Below are 16132 nucleotides of genomic sequence, written 5' to 3'. Positions count from 1 at the left end.
TAGTGGTAATAAAGCCTTTACAAAGCTTATAACTTCTGTGCTGGTAATAGCCTAGAAATCTAGCATAGTGACATAATTCAGCAGAAGATATACAACAAGGATGTCATTTTCGCTAATGAAACATTGAAAAGGCTCTAAAAAGTGGTTAAGTTATGCCAGATCCTCCTGATGGAAAACTATGCAGCCATTAAAATTGGAGAAAATTATACTACAGGAAAAAAGGGATTTAAAACTACATCTTGAAAAATAATATGTAACAGAAGGAAAAATGAAATAATATAGTAGCTATCACTAGGTGGTAAGATAAGTGATTTCCTTTTTCGTATTTTCTACATTAGCTTTTATATACTAATTAGAGAAGGGAAATGCAATAGATAACGGTGTTCAAACCAGCTGAAGAACATCCCTTTGTAGCAAAAGCACCAATCTGTGCTGAGCTGTGCCTGCTCCCAGGATCCTTGAAGCGGCAGTATGACTATGAAGAGAATGCACACCTCATTTCCCACAATGACACGCTCCCCACCTTTCCTCGAGGTCCAGAATCAATCATTACACATCCCACACAGCTAATCAGCAGCTACTGGGGTACTGAGCATTCATTCCCTGCCCCCATCACAACACTGCACTATTCTCTCGCCAGTGTTGAAAAACACGAAATGTGTGGTTTGATTGTTAAGGGGGAACAGGGTAGGAAAACATTCTGATATGTGCCAGGTTGACTTAAGAACTCTGCCCTTTACCCCTTCATTTTGTGTGTGACGTGTCCAGCTGAGACTTGGACAGGTTGCGGCACTTGCTCAGCAGCCCACCTGTGAGCAGGAGGGTACGGTCAGAACCCAAGTCTTCTGACTCCGCCAACCATCCCCATATGTGTCAATAAAAGCATCCCCTGAACTTTGTGGTTACATGAAAGCTGATTTTGAAAGAGGAACAGGGAACTGTACTCAATATCTCGTAATAACCTATATATTTAACTGAATCACTCTGCTGTACACCTGAAACTAACACAGCATTGTAAATCAACTGTACTTCAATGAAAACTAAAATATTAAAAAAAATTTTAAAGAGGAAAGGAATAACAGAAGAAAGATCCCTTAGTTGGCATAATAGAATTGATCAATAGAATCTCCTTTCCTAACACACCAATATGATACAAAATTCTCTGCAAGCCATCCCCTTGTAACTAGCTCATTTACATGTTATCAGTAATGTAAACAAGAATGAAACAAAAATGAGTTAAAGTAGCATGACCGGTTGAATAAAAGTACTTACCTGCTTAACTGCGTGTCAGTAGGGTCAAACTGAAAATCTGGAAATGAGGCAACTAGTGAACTCTAGAATATTTGATATAATAGACCTTTTGAAAGAATGCTGAAGAGTACTTATTCCATCAAGTTTTGTACTGGTCTTACATGAGTATTTTTACATTTAAATTGACAGCACTTTCTTGTTGATACTAAAAAAAAGAATGTTGCTGTGAGCAAGCTGTTCCCAAATTAAATCTGCAAAATTTCAAAGTGTTATTTTATCAAAACAAGTTTTAATGAGACATATGTATAAAAGGAAAGGGAGTCGGGGTGGGGACGAAAAAAGGGATGAAAAACTCCCATTGGTAGAAGCGTGCTTCAGCGTTGCAGAAAAAAAGCAATTTCACTTATGGAGACCACTTCAGAAGATGCTTTCGTATATCTTGTTTGATCCTGACCGCCCTGTTAGGTTGGTGGTTTCACCCCTGTTTTACAGCCAATTTCACAGCTTGGGTAAAGTTAAAAGGTTGGCCCCAGTCTCCCACAAATGGCTGCAGAGCTGGAAGTCAAAGCCTAGTCTCCCAAATGCCTGAGTGCCCAGAACCTCCAGGCTGTCTGGAGCTCCCTGGCCATCTCCAATTTCTGAGGCAATCAGTATTTAAAAAAAAAAAAAAAGGTACACAGTCAATCCATGTGTTAAATATGTACATTCAACAAGTTAATGTTTAAAGCACAAAAATATTTACTATTCTAAGATAACAGGATATATATATATCTAGTCCACCGTTACCTTTGTGGTTCTGTGATAAGACAAATCGAATGGCATCTTTTAATTTGTCGGTTTATCTGGGCAACTGCGTGTCTAACCTGATTTGGAAAGGGCAAAGTCTGAATTCTATCCCTTTGTGAATGGGGGTGAATCCCCAGCACAAATGGCTGCTAGTCACTCCCACCCCAGCCCTGGAACTGCTAAACCAGTTGAGCCCAGTGGACCAAGCAGCGACCGGCAGCACAGTGGGGACCACACCATGACCCCGAAACTCCATGGCAACAGCCCTTCTTTACAGTAGAGGATTATGTCACGCCCGCCTGGTCAGACCGCCCCAGAGGGGCACGTTAATTCACTCCGACATTTCAGGGGAAGCCTAGGCTTGCGGTTTTACCTTTTCCTCAGATTCATCAGTATTTTTAGTGCTCCGTGTCAGGTGGACACTGGGACGTGTTTCCGGAGTTACCGAATGAACGAGAGGAAAGGGACGGAGGATGCGCCCTGCCCGAGGGCCCCCGGCGTGAAGCAGGGGAGAGTGGGGCTCGGGCGGCGACGCAGGCCTGCCTGGCGCCCTGGGCAGGGAGAGCCCTCCTGGCCTCGGAAACCGGAGGCCCCGCCCCCCGCCCCGGGAACGCCCCGCCCCGCGCCCTAGCCCCAACCCCGGAGGGCAGCCTGGCCCCGCGGTCCTAGGGCCGCGGCTCCATCTCCTTGGCAACCAAAGGGACGCTTTCTCCTTAGCAACCAGCGAGGCTCCCACCATGGCTGAAGAAGAGGAAGTTGCTGTCCGGACGGAGAAAGTTAAACGGATCCAGAGGGTGTTTATAAACCTGCTGGACTCATACAGCAGCAGAAACATCGGGAAGGTGAGCGGCGGTGGATGACAGGAGAACCCAAGCCCCCAACTCCCAGTCCCCCGCCCCAGCCCCGGAACCCAGCGAGGGCCTGCACCACCGGACGCTATCAGGGCCTCCCCTAAGGGACCCTCCCTCGTCCTGGGCACGGCCAATGGCCCCTGCTCCCCAGTCTGCACCCAGGCTAGACAAGCGCCCCACTTGGAAGCCCAGGTGTTTGGAGATCTCCGTTCCAGCCGGGGTTCCTCCCCTGTTAGTAAGAGGAAACTGAGGCTTCGAGGCAGAAAGGGGCTTGCCCAAGATCACTTAGCGAGTTGGGGGCAGGACCTGGACATAGGGCCAGGTCTCCGACCTCCTAACCGGGTTCTCTTTCCATTCCCGGCAACTCGTCTGTATCAGGCAACTGACGGAAAAAGAAGTCCAAAACTAAATGCAATAGCAAAGCATTAAAAAGACAGGGGTAGTATGAACTTACTTGTGTCTTTCAAAAAGATAGATACAAATATAGAGAAGATAGATAGATAGATAGATAGATAGATAGATAGACAACCTAAATACAGAAAAACGTCTCAAAGGATACACAAGACACTTAACCGTTATCACCTCTGGAAGATGGGAGTCACTCGTTCATGAACTCCTACTAAAAGGCTGGCACAGTAAATAAGACCAAAAAAGGTTTTGACCCTTGAAGACCCTGCCCCTCTGGAAGGAGACAGACAATAAATAATTACTAGAATAAACAAGATATTTCAATAGGTGATAAGTACTCTGAAGGAAAGAGAATAGAAGAGGTGGACTGGGGAAGAGCGCAGCTGCTTTCAATAGAGTTGCATGAAAGCGCTCTCTTGAAAGGTGACATTTAATCTGACACACACAAGATGAGGGTCCAGCCCGAGGAAATAGTTCCCAGAGGGCACGGCAAAGGCAAAGGTTGCAGAGGACAGAGTGGTGAGGCTGCAGTGAACCAGGGGCTCCAGGGGACAGCAGACACCATGCCCAGGACCCATGTGGCTTTGGGGCCCGCACAAATGTTATAATTTCTCTTAAAATAGGAAGGAAGCAAATTAAATTTTACAGTCAAAGATAGTGTGTCATTATAGATATACAGTCATAAAATATCATTTTTAATATACTTTTGGCGGAAAGGGGCTGTGAAAGTCAAAATGTGGCCCAGCTCAGCAACTAAACAGTGCCTCACACGTGGTCAGCAGTTCATCCATATTTATTGTGTAAATTAGCAAAGCAGAGTCAAGCCCAAAGGCCCAGATCTTGTGGGGCTTTGGTCAGGAATTTGGTTTATGTTCTAAATCCATTGATAGCCATTGGAGTACTTAAAAAGGGACGTGACATGATTGAAATTAGGAGGGAGGGAGGGAAGAGAATTTAACTTTTTACTTTATCCCCTTTTGAGCTCTGATTATTTTTTACGACATAATATTTTTACAATAAAACTTTTTGTTGGGAGAGATTTTTTCCAAAGCTTATCAATAACAGAATTTCCGGTTATTCCTTAACAAACCAGGACTTGACTTTCTCAAATTCCAAGTAATTGCTATTGTCTGCACCAAGCAATATGGGAGTAGAAATATAAAGCATCTAAAAAAACGTGGAAGCCATGTCTCTTGTCCTCAGGCCTAGCTGAGCAGTGCCACCACAGCCCCTTCTCCCCCGGTCTCTGGGTAGTGTGTCAGGGCGGGGCACCTGTACAGCCGGGGTGTCATTATCAGAAGGTCCAACTTCACCCCTTCCTGCCTATGCGATCTTGGGCAAATTACTTATTGCTGGGCCTCAATCTCCTCATCTGTGAAACGGGATAATAAATTGAATATGTGTGTTTGAGAGGTAAATGAAAATATATATGGCATACTTGGGAAAAATAGATTCCAATAAGAGATTGAACCTGACACCTTGTCTATTAACTTGGACTGTTTTTTTATCAAAATAAAGGAGGTGGGGCATTCTGTTGTGTTTTTACTCCCAAGAGGTGATATCGTCATGATTATTTACACATGTTTAAACTATAAATTATATGTCTAATATATAAATTAAAATTATTTCTTTTTATATATGAAACCCATGAACATTGCATAAACAACTCACAAAGACAGCTTTTGTAAAACCAAAAAAAGAAACTTTGCCAACCTCATTCTATTTCATTATTCATAGCCACTGGTCCCATGTGGTTATGGAACGTTTAAAAGTGTCTAGTCCAAATGGAGATGCACTGTAAGTGTAAAATGCACATCAAATTTCAAACACTTACTATGGGAAAAGAAAACAATATATAATATCTCAATAATGTTTATATTGATGACATGTTAAACTGATAATGTTTTGGATATATTGAGTTAAATAAAATGTTACCTAAATTTTTAAAAATTTAAACTTTACCTAAGTTAACTTCACCTGTTTCTTTCTCCTTTTGTTAATGCGGTACTAGCAAATTTAAGTTACCTAAGCCGATCGCATTACATTTCTACCTATCTGTTAGACAAAACGACCATCGTGAATTTAGCCCAGCTCTGCCTGGTGCTAGGGAAGGATAATACCCTTAACGAGCTTTTAAGCTCTCCGAGCCTGAGTTCCTCGCCTATGAAATGGGGAGTCATAATAGTGAATAGACACTTCACTGTGTCTTTGCGGGAATTAAACCAATTTCAATGAGATGCCGGTGTACAAAGCGTGAGTGGCACCGCTAGCAAGCCTTCAGTAAAGGTCAGGTTTTAGAATCGTCATTCATTGACTGGCCTTACTCTCCGTTGTTCTTAGTATTCAGGAAATTCCTGTTTGCTTGCAGTTTCTCTCTACCTCTGTGGTCGGGGCTTCACTTGAAGAAATTACCGAAGAGGAGGAAAAGCACGATGAAGATAAATCAGCCGTGCCAGAAGCCTCCTCAGCCAACCTGAAGGAAGGCACGTTCCAGATAGTGGGCACGCTTTCCACGCTCGAAACCCCCTGCCCCAACTTTGCCATGGAGACCTACTATGTAAGTCCAGAGGGACTGCTGAGAGGGGGCGAAGGGGAGGGCCACCCCCTGCTCCGATGCCCTGCCACTGTGTTTGCTCCTTGTCTCCTCTCTCCTGCCAATGTGAGAAGGTGGGGAAGTTGAGGAGAGAGATGAGGGCAGGTCTTCCTTCTGCGATGGAAATTAACAATCCTTGTCTCTCCACTTTCAAGTCTTGCCTGCAGCAGAGAACTTAAATGAGATATTCTTAGAAAGTATGGATCTCATTTGGACTTTCAGACTCATAAAGTTCTCTGCCCTGTATTTAGAATGTATTCTGCCCTGCACCACCCCAACATGGCTCTGGGCCATGGCCGGCGCAATCTGTGAAAGAGACATCTCCTTTGGTAATAAGCCACTCAAGGATAACACCATTATATTGCTGTCTTACTGAGAAATACTGCTGCCTTCACATGACAAATTCTACACAGTCCTCATCCAAGGACTTAAATACCTGCAAGAAGGGTGACCCTCCCAGCCTAATTCCTCCCATCACCCTGCCTGCAGCCCTCTAGATCCTAGGAGACAGCTTTGCACATGCTGTACCCTGGAATAGCCTTCCCTCTTCCCTCCTCCAACCAGCCCTATTCATCCTTCACGATTTAATTCGGGTTGTCTTCTCCTCCAGGAAGCCCTCCATGATTCCCCACTCCCAGTTTAGATTCTGAGCTCTCTACCTGCCTAGATTCTTACACTTTTCTCACTCCATTGTTATTATCTGTCTATTGTGGGTCACATTATTAGTATCTGTTCCTTGAGAGTAGAGACAGCACCCCATTTATTCTCATGTGTATCCTTGCACGGTGACGGACAGCACTGGCCCTCAATAAGTATTTGTCAATGAATGAATGAGTCCCCTCCTACCATCTTTGGGAACTTTCTTCACCACTTACCCCCTTTTACCCTCTTCTGGATCTTGACTCGCCACTGGCTTCTTTCTTTCCACGTCTACGTATGCTCACATCTTTCTCGCTGGAAACACACACACACACACACACACACACACATACTCTTACTTTGGCCTCCCTGCCTCTTTCTCTGCCCATGGCCCCTGCCACCACTGAACTTGAGAGAGGGCTCAGCCACCTTTGCAGGCCTCACTCCTGCACTCTCCAGCCCCCACCCCTTCACAGGAGATGCCCTGGCCATTGTCACCAGCCAGCCCCTCATTACCAAGGGCCTCTCTTCCCTGCTTCCCAGGAGCAGCAGCTGGCAGACTGCCCTTACGCATCCACTCCTTCCCTTTAAATGCAGTTTTTCTCAGAGCTCCCTCCCTTCTCCTAATAGGCATCCTTTCTAAATCTTATTCAGTCCTATAGCTCCAGCTCCCCTGTACAAGCCAACGCCTTTCAAATCCTTCTCCAGCCCTGTTGACCAACCTGCACATCCAACTGCTTCCTAGTCTACTCCCCGAGATGTCCTGCAGCACTTCTATATCAATTTACCCAGGATGAAGTCTCTCACACTCCTCTACAAAACTACTCTGCCCTGGGGCTTCCCTGGTGGCGCAGTGGTTGAGAGTCTGCCTGCCGATGCAGGGGACACGGGTTTGCGCCCCGGTCCAGGAAGATCCCACATGCCGCGGAGCGGCTGGGCCCGTGAGCCATGGCCGCTGAGCCTGTGCGTCCGGAGCCTGTGCTCCGCAACGGGAGAGGCCACAACAGTGAGAGGCCCGTGTACCGCAAAAAACAAAACAAAACAAAACAAAAACAAAACACTACTCTGCCCTAATTTGTATTAAGGGCCTTGCTGTCTATTATCAGTTTAGGCTGTTTGGGGCTGCAAGTAATAGGAAAAAAAAAAAGGCAATGCAAATCAGTAACCAATAAGGAATTCATCAACTTATGTGGCTGGTGGTCTCAAGGAAGCACCTGCTTCAGGCCTGGCATGACCCAGGGGCTGCAGCTCCTTTTCCAGCCCTTTTCTGGGCTCTGTCTTCCTCTGGGAGGGACTTCATCCTCAGGTTGGCAGCAAGGCGGCAACATTCCAGGGCTTTGCACACAAACGCAGCAACACTCTGATGAAGAGAACGTCCAGAAGTTCTCAGAAAAAGGAGGATGAACATTCCAGCAGCACACCACAGGTGCCTTGAATCTCAGTGTCTTAAGTTGAGTCACTCGCTGATTCCTGAACCAATCACTTACCCTGAGATCAGTAAGGCCCATCCCTTAAACTAGAAGGTGGAGTTAATTTCCCACAGGCTGAGAAGGGGCGTATCTGCACAAAATTGTGGTTCTGTTGGGAAAGAAGAAAAGGAGATGGATGATTGTAGACAAGCAAGAGTGTCGTTTCCACCATTCATCACGCACTTGCCCCCATCACAACTGCAAGCCTGGCATTGCTGTGGGCTCTTGGCTTCCCAGTATAGACTGGAAAACACACACACGCGCACACATACACACGCACACATACACACACACACACACACTGCGAGTGCTGTGCGTTCAGTTTTATTTGGGGTTGACTGAGGGCTATAGCCTGGGAGACAGCCTCTCAGAGAGCTCTGAGGAACTGCTCCAAAGAGGTTGGGGTGTGGGGAGTCAGTACGCATGTGATTTGGGTGAAGGGGCCACGTGCAAGCAAGTACACGTCTCAGCAAAAGGTCAGTTCTGGTCACAAGGAGCAGATCTCTCCAGTCATGCCTTTGGTGCTTTTCTAGGTACGAGAAGACACACGATATTGGGTTCATAAAAATTTCTCCTGCAAATGTCTGTCTGAAGTCCTTTCCTGCCAGATTTTTCCAGAGCACAGAGGGCCTCCTTGCTGACCTCAAATTAAAGAGCTCAGCTTCTTATTGAACATGTTACTAAAGAGGTTTCGTCAAAAAGACCAAAGCCCCTGTCATCATCAGACTCTTCAGATTCTTCTTTCTTTGCGTCTACTTTCTGCTCCTCAGCGGGGGCAGCAGCGGTGGAGGAGGCAGGACCTCCTGCTGGGGCAGCTCCACCAGCCCCTGCACTGCCGATGAGGCTCCCTGTGTGCTGACCTTGGCCAAAGCCTTTGCAAACAATCCTGGCCAGAAAGGTTCAACATTGACACCGGCTGCTTAATGAGAGCATAGATCTTGTCCTCTGTGACCATCACCTCATCGTCATGCGGGATGAGGGCCGAGAAGATGCAGGCGAGCTCCGAGACGGAGGCCGTGGTGCGGGGCCAGTGCTAGGCGGGGGCTGCCGGACAGATGAAGTGAGGGCCTCGCCCCAACGCGGCCTTAGCTTCCTTGGAAGGACGGAGCACCTTAGCGGCAGCTGAAGGAAGGGAGGCCTCAGCTCGTGTCTTTAATCGCTCTCGAAAGAATGCCTACTTTCCATTCTCCTGGCTATCTGCGTTGCTTCAGATCTCCATCACTGATCACTCTTTATACCTGAATTTGATTCAGTGAATGAGTATTGAGCACTTTGAAGACCCGCAGAAAAACACGGAGCTCGCAGCCTAGCAGGAACTCTGCAATGTCAACTAGTGGCTACAGAGCAGGACAGTGACATGATGACAGAGGTGTGCGCACAGCCGCGTGCAGAGCACTCTGAAGAGGGCAGTATGAATTCTCAGTCTTATCTATAGCGCCAGGCAAACGGAGCTTCAGACGCCTCCCTGCCACACAGAGCAAGACCCCCTAACCTCCTCTGATCGGGAGATTCTGCACAGCTGGCCCTCCTTTGGGAGCTTGGGGTCTACTGGTGATGCTGGGACTGAGGCTGAACCTCCAGGGCTGAATAGAGCTTCCCAAGCAGATAAAAGGACAAGGAAATGACACACAAGGGGGCACCTGGCAAAGTGTATGGTGTGCTTTGGAATAGAAAGCATCAGTATAGCTAGAGCTTGGGTTCTGGGCAGCCAAGGGGAAGAAGCAAGAGTGGCATGAAAGGTGAGAGAGAATGGAGGATGGAAAAACATTAGGCTGGTCCAGGTTGTCAAAGGTGCTTTTGCCTGGCTCAGCAAATGGCCTGCTAGTCCGTGAACTTCCCAGGCTCTGCTGAGTGAGCTTGTATTCACCCTTTCAGCCCAGCTCAAATGTCAACTCCTATGAGCCATAGTCCCATACGTCACCTAGTCCATCAAACCTCAGATGTCCTTCTATGATAGCCCTTTCTACCTTGGGGGCTGCCACGTAGGGCTGTACGGATTGCACACTGCGCAAGGTTGCCCAGCTATGGGCATGGGTAGGAGCTGAAAAGCGATGTGTTCTGCTGGCTACAGTGTGTCCCAGACTGGGTGCCTTATAATTTTTCCACCAAGAGCAGGTTTCCTTTTTCTAATTTGTACAAAGGCTTCATATGTGCTTAGTTGCGCCCTCGTCCACATTAGACCCTAGTTATTTGTTAAAATTTTGCCAACTACACACACACACACATGCGCGCACGCACGCGCGTGCGCTAATCTGTAATATCAACAATCATACATTATTTATTTTGCCTTTCCCCTTGGGGTGAAAATGAGGGCCCACAAATATTTACTGGGGGAACAAATGAATGCACAATCATGGTCACTCAGTATCTGGTCAGGATGACCATTCTCTTGAAAACGTGCCTGTTTCATCCTCAATCATTCCAATCATGATTTACCAAGTGTGCGTGTTTTCCTTTGGACACAGTGATCACCAAAGTTACTTTCATCCCATATAAGAACTTGGTATTTTTAACCATTAAAAGTTTCTGTTTTTTTTAAAATACTCCCTGCTGTCAACTGTAATAAGGTACCTTACATCTCGAATGAGACCAGATTAATTCCATTTTGAGGATTCTGAAATAATCCATATTAATCACTTATCAGCATTTCTGAGTGATTCATGATCTATAGTTGCTCAAAGAATCTTGCATAGAGCTTGAGTTTGTTTTAAATGCCTCACACATTTTCTTCCAGTGTGTTCTAATTCTTTCTTCCTGAATCGGGGTTTAAACAGCATGCAGAAATAGTACCTAAGATCATTATGCAATTTTCTTATTCATCTGTTCCAGGCTATTTACATAAACTTTGTTACTTGAAAACTACACACAGAAGAGAGCCAAAATTTCATTTTAAATAAAAAAATCCTTCTGCGAATGTTTCCTGTGGGACTCTCCAGGCAACATATCTCATTTGGAAATTGTCACTCCCATCTAAATATTAAGGTTACTTTGTGCGCTTCTTGCAACAAATGACTGTCAACTTTCTTTTTCAGGCTATCTCTCGAGAAGACCTTCTCATGCACCTGCTGGAGTGTGATGTTATCATTTATAACATCACTGAGAACCCCCAGCAAGTGGAGGAAGCCATCTGGGCAGTCTCTGGTCAGTGAGATGCACCCTTGATCTCCAGGGACGGGACTTTTTTACTTTACCTAAGAGTCATCTCAGGAACACTAGGCAAATTAGGACCGTGGAAGAACTGATCTGAAATTCACCTAAAACAGGAAGTGAAATCAGACTAGTGGATACGCCTGTGGATAGCATTAAAACATAAAGGGAGGCATATGAAAATATGTAAGAGTTTATGTGAGGGACTTCCCTGGTGGTCCAGTGGTTAGGACTTTGTGCTTCCAGTGCAGGGGGCATGGGTTCCATCCCTGGTTGGGGAAATAAGATCCCACATCCCACATAATGTGCAGGGTGGCCAAAATAAATAAATACATAAAAATAAAGTTGATGTTTACTGCATTTGACAGTGTTTCTTATTATATATAAAAAAAAGAAGAGTTTATATGAACAAAACTCAATTCATATTGGGAATTCCCTGGCGGTCCAGTGGTTAGGACTGTTTGTGATTAGCTGTTCTTAGGTTTGGGTTTGCTTATTTATGCTGCTAAGCTATTAGGACCACCTCAATCTAATGGCTTCCTTGTTTAATTAATTTAGCAACAGGAGCTTCCGAAGAATAGAATTTTTTAAATTGAAATATAGTTAATGTACGATATTATAAGTTATAGGTGTACAGTACAGTGATTCAAAATGTTTAAAGGTTATACTCCGTTTATAGTTGTTATAAAATACTGCCTGTTCCCTGTGTTGTACATCATATCCTTGTAGCTTATTTTATACCTAATAGTTTGTACCTCTTAATCCTCTACCGCATAAAGCCCTTCCCCCTTCCTCTCCCCACTGGTAACCACTAGCTCGTTCTCTATATCTGTGAGTCTGCTTCTTTTTTGTTATAGTCACTAGTTTGTTGTATTTTTTAGTAATATCATACAGTATTTATCCTTCTCTTGTCTGACTTATTTTACTTGGCATAATATGTCCATCCATGTTGTTGCAAATGGCAAAATTTCATTCTTTTTTATAGCTGAGTAGTATTCCATTGTATATATATTCACCAATTTTTCTGTATCCATTCATCTGTTGATGGACCTTAGGTTGCTTCCATATCTTGCCAATTATAAATAATGCTGCTAGGAACATTGGGGTACACGTATCTTTTGGAATTAGTGTTTTCATTATTTTAGATATAGACCCAAGAGTGGAGTTGCTGGGTCATATGGTAGTTCTGTTTTTGGTTTTTTGAGAAACCGCCATACTGTTTTCCACAATGGCTGCACCAATGTACATTCCCACCAACAGTGCATGAAGGGTTCCCTTTTCTCCACATCTTCGCCAACACTTGTTATTTGTTGTCTTTTTGATGATGGCCATTCTGACAGTTGTGAGGTGGTATCTCTGTGGTTTTGATTTGCCTCTCCCTGATGATTAGCCATGTTGAGCATCTTTTCATGTGCCTGTTGGCCATCTGTATGTCTTCTTTGGAAAGATGTCTACTTAGTTCTTCTGCCCATTTTTTAATCTGGGTCGTTTGTTTTTTTGATGTTGGGTTGTATGAGCTGTTTATATATGTTGGCTATTAACCCCTTATCATTTATATCATTTGCAAATATTTTCTCCCATTCAGTAGGTTGTCTTTTCATTTTGTCAGTGTTTTCCTTTGTTGTGCAAGAGCTTTTAAATTTAATTAGGTCCCATTTGTTTATTTTTGCTTTTATTTCCTTTGCTTCAGGAGAGAGATCCAAAAAACTACTGCTACAATTTATGTCAAAGAGTGTTCCGCCTATGTTTTCCTCTAGGAGTTTTATGGTTTCTGGTCTTACATTTAGGTCTTTAATCCATTTTGAGTTTATTTTTGTATATGATGTCAGAGAATGTTCTAATTTCATTCTTTTACATGTAGCTGTCCAGTTTTCCCAACACCATTTATTGAAGAGACTGTCTTTTCTTGCCTCCTTTGTCATAGATGAACTGACCATAAGTGCATGGGTTTATTTCTGGGCTGTCTATTCTGTTCCATTGATTTATGTGTCCAAAGAATAGAATATTTTTGATCATTAAAAGAAACATTAACTTTCAAAATTCAACCTTTATTCATTCCACAGGCATGGCTTAAGGAGGTGGGGTTGAACGTATTGGGAAGATACAAAGACAAATTTAAAAAAAAAGATACCCTCAAGGCTCTTGTAGGCCCACAAGAGAGCTAAGGGACTCGGGAGAAACTTTCATGCAGGGCAGAGAATGACATGTTGACACAAAAGCTATCACAAGATGGATGTGACTTTAGGAGGAGAGGAATTATTTAGTTTTAAAATTTTTTTATTTTTGGCTGTGTTGGGTCTTTGTTGCTTCACGGTGGCTTTTCTCTAGTTGCAGCAAGCGGGGGCTGCTCTTCGTTGCGGTGCGCGGGCTTCTCATCGCAGTGGCTTCTCTTGTTGCAGAGCACGGGCTCTAGGCACGCGGGCTTCAGTAGTTGTGGCGTGCAGCCTCAGTAGTTGTGGCTTGCGGGCTCTAGAGTGCAGGTTCAGTAGTTGTGGCGCACGGGCTTAGTCGCTCTGCAGCATGTGGGATCTTCCCAGACCAGGGCTTGAACTTGTGTCCCCTGCATTGGCAGGTGGATTCTTAACCACTGCACCACCCGGGAAACCCCAGGAGAAAAGGAATTATTTCTAACTGTGAGGATTTGATTCAGTTCAACAAGCGTTCCCCAATAGCAAGGGTCAGGAAGGGGTCGCAGAGAACACGTTCATATTTTAAATGCATTGAAAAAGGTAATGAACTCTAAGGGACAAGATGAAGTTTAGCAATTTGGTGCTTTGTGATTCATCCCCTTATTAAGTCCAGATCAAAGGAGAGAGCAAATCAGCTTATTTGAATTGCCATTCTAGGCTAGGAGGACAGCCAAAAAGACACAAGCACCTTACTTTGCAGTATTTTTTACACTTCAGTATGTTGGTTTTTGGCAGATGAGTTCAGGCGTCAGCAAACTTTTTCTGTTAAAGGCCAGATAGTAAATATGTTTAGCTTTTCAAGCCAACTCCTCTGCTGTTGTAGCAAGAATGCAACTATAGACAATATGTAAATGAATGGGCCGGGTTCCAATAAAACTTTATTTACAAAAACAGGCGGTACATTGCCAACCCCTGAATAAGACCAATAGCAAAGCTATATTTTGGCTCATGTTCAGAGAAATGGAATGAAGCCTCAGTCATATCTGTACCATATTCAGAGAAATCATGATGAAAAAGTACTCTCTGTGGATGTGCTGGAGTCCTCAGGAGCTCAGAATGTTTGATTTCTCATTTATCCCTGTGGGCCTAAGTTTCATTCAGTAAGAGACAAATCAATAACATGAACAATGTGTCATCTTTTGAAACAGAGCTTTTTAAACGCCTACTGTCCACATGTTTATCCCTTTGCAAATATTTACAGGTGATGTGTAATTGCACTTTCTAAGATAATTTCACCACCTAAAATAATAATCAGACCTAATGTTTACTGAGTTCTTATTTTGTGCCAGTCTTTGGAAATTGATTTTTTTCTATATCATGTATACTCACAATTTTCTTTACATTTTAATTTTTTTTCTGAAATAAAACCTGGACATGTTTTGAAAGTTAAAAAGCACAGTAGGATTTAGAATAAAAAGCAACAATTCCCTGCATTTCTTTTCCATTCCATCTCTACTGTTCAAAAGGAACCTCGGGCTTCCCTGGTGGTGCAGTGATTGGGGATCTGTGTCCCGGTCCGGGAGGATCCCACATGCCGCGGAGCGGCTGGGCCCGTGGACCATGTCCGCTGGGCCTGTGCATCCGGAGCCTGTGCTCTGCAGTGGGAGAGGCCGCAACGGTGAGAGGCCCGCGTACCGCAAAAACAAACAAACAAAAAAGGAACCTCATTTAACCCACTTGTTCCTTTTAATACACAAAAATGCCTGCACTGATGTCCTCCGATTATGAACTTTAGACATTAACCACTGAGCTCCTGCTATGACAGATGAGCTTCAGCACCTAATAAGATGTCTCCCACTAATCATCAAGGGAAGATAGTAGTTCTCAAACTTTGACACTGCATTTCCTTTCATGAGCTTTAACATGTAGAGTATGTTCTATATTGCTTCCTTCTTCATTCTAATAAAGAGCTTTAAATAATTAGGACAATTTTATTCTCTATTTGGTGAAAAACTTTTAAATGTGTTACCTCTTTTTTGGGATACAAAGTGTTTGTGTCTGTAAGAAAGTATAGCCCTTGGTCAGTCATGGGGGACTGGGTGAGTGGGGAGGACATGGGGTGGGTGGGGCTATAGAGAGAATAGTAGAGGGAACTTTCTCACTTTACCTCATGTACTTTCTGAGATTTGGGGAGTTTTCTGTTTTTACAGTGGATATGTATTACTTCTTAATGATGTTTTATGGAACTATTTTCAAATATTTTAATATAAAAGAATTCCTCTACCTTGCCTTTCACAGATACTATCAAAGGAAGGCAAAACTGGAGAAAGAAATGAAGTGTAAGAAATGCAAGAAAACATTTGTATATATGGATAAAATGTGCTGCTTGTTCACAAGTGAACAAGCAGATCATTTTAGACCCATTAAAATGATCACAAATAAAAAAGGATAACCCAGTTAGAAGACCTCTGAGTGTGCCAAGCGTTCACAAAATAGGCCAATCTGAGGCACAGCAGAGCAGGAAGGGTAAAGAACAAAATTAAATTGAAGAGGCGGTTTTTGTTAATAGAATAAAAATAGAAACTAAAGTTAACATTTCATTGGGATTAATATGTGGACATAGTGTTCTTTTTTTTTTTAAATCTTTACTGGAGTATAATTGCTTTACAATGGTGTGTTAGTTTCTGCTTTATAACAAAGTGAACCAGCTACACATATACACATATCCCCATATCTCTTCCCTCTTGAGTCTCCCTCCCTATCCCACCCCTCTAGGTGGTCACAAAGCACTGAGCTGATCTCCCTGTGCTATGCAGCTGCTTCCCACTAGCTATCTATTTTACATTTGGTAGTGTATAT

General features: G+C 43.9%; 1 protein-coding gene across 4 annotated transcripts in view; it reads left to right on the top strand.

Moving 5' to 3' along the window:
* Nucleotides 1-2774: 2774 nt before the first annotated feature.
* Nucleotides 2775-16132, top strand: part of AK7 (adenylate kinase 7) — a 54425-nt gene continuing 41067 nt past the window's right edge. For all 4 annotated transcript variants that reach the window (XM_060003323.1, XM_060003324.1, XM_060003322.1 and 1 more), the window contains exons 1-3: nt 2775-2879; nt 5665-5853; nt 11030-11138. In XM_060003323.1, the coding sequence (XP_059859306.1) occupies nt 2775-2879; nt 5665-5853; nt 11030-11138 (403 nt within the window). The remainder of the gene's footprint in view (nt 2880-5664; nt 5854-11029; nt 11139-16132) is intronic.

Source organism: Delphinus delphis, chromosome 2 (assembly GCF_949987515.2).
Source record: "Delphinus delphis chromosome 2, mDelDel1.2, whole genome shotgun sequence".
In the NCBI taxonomy this organism is placed as follows: Eukaryota; Metazoa; Chordata; class Mammalia; order Artiodactyla; family Delphinidae; genus Delphinus; species Delphinus delphis.
This window is presented reverse-complemented; position numbering and strand designations above follow the sequence as displayed.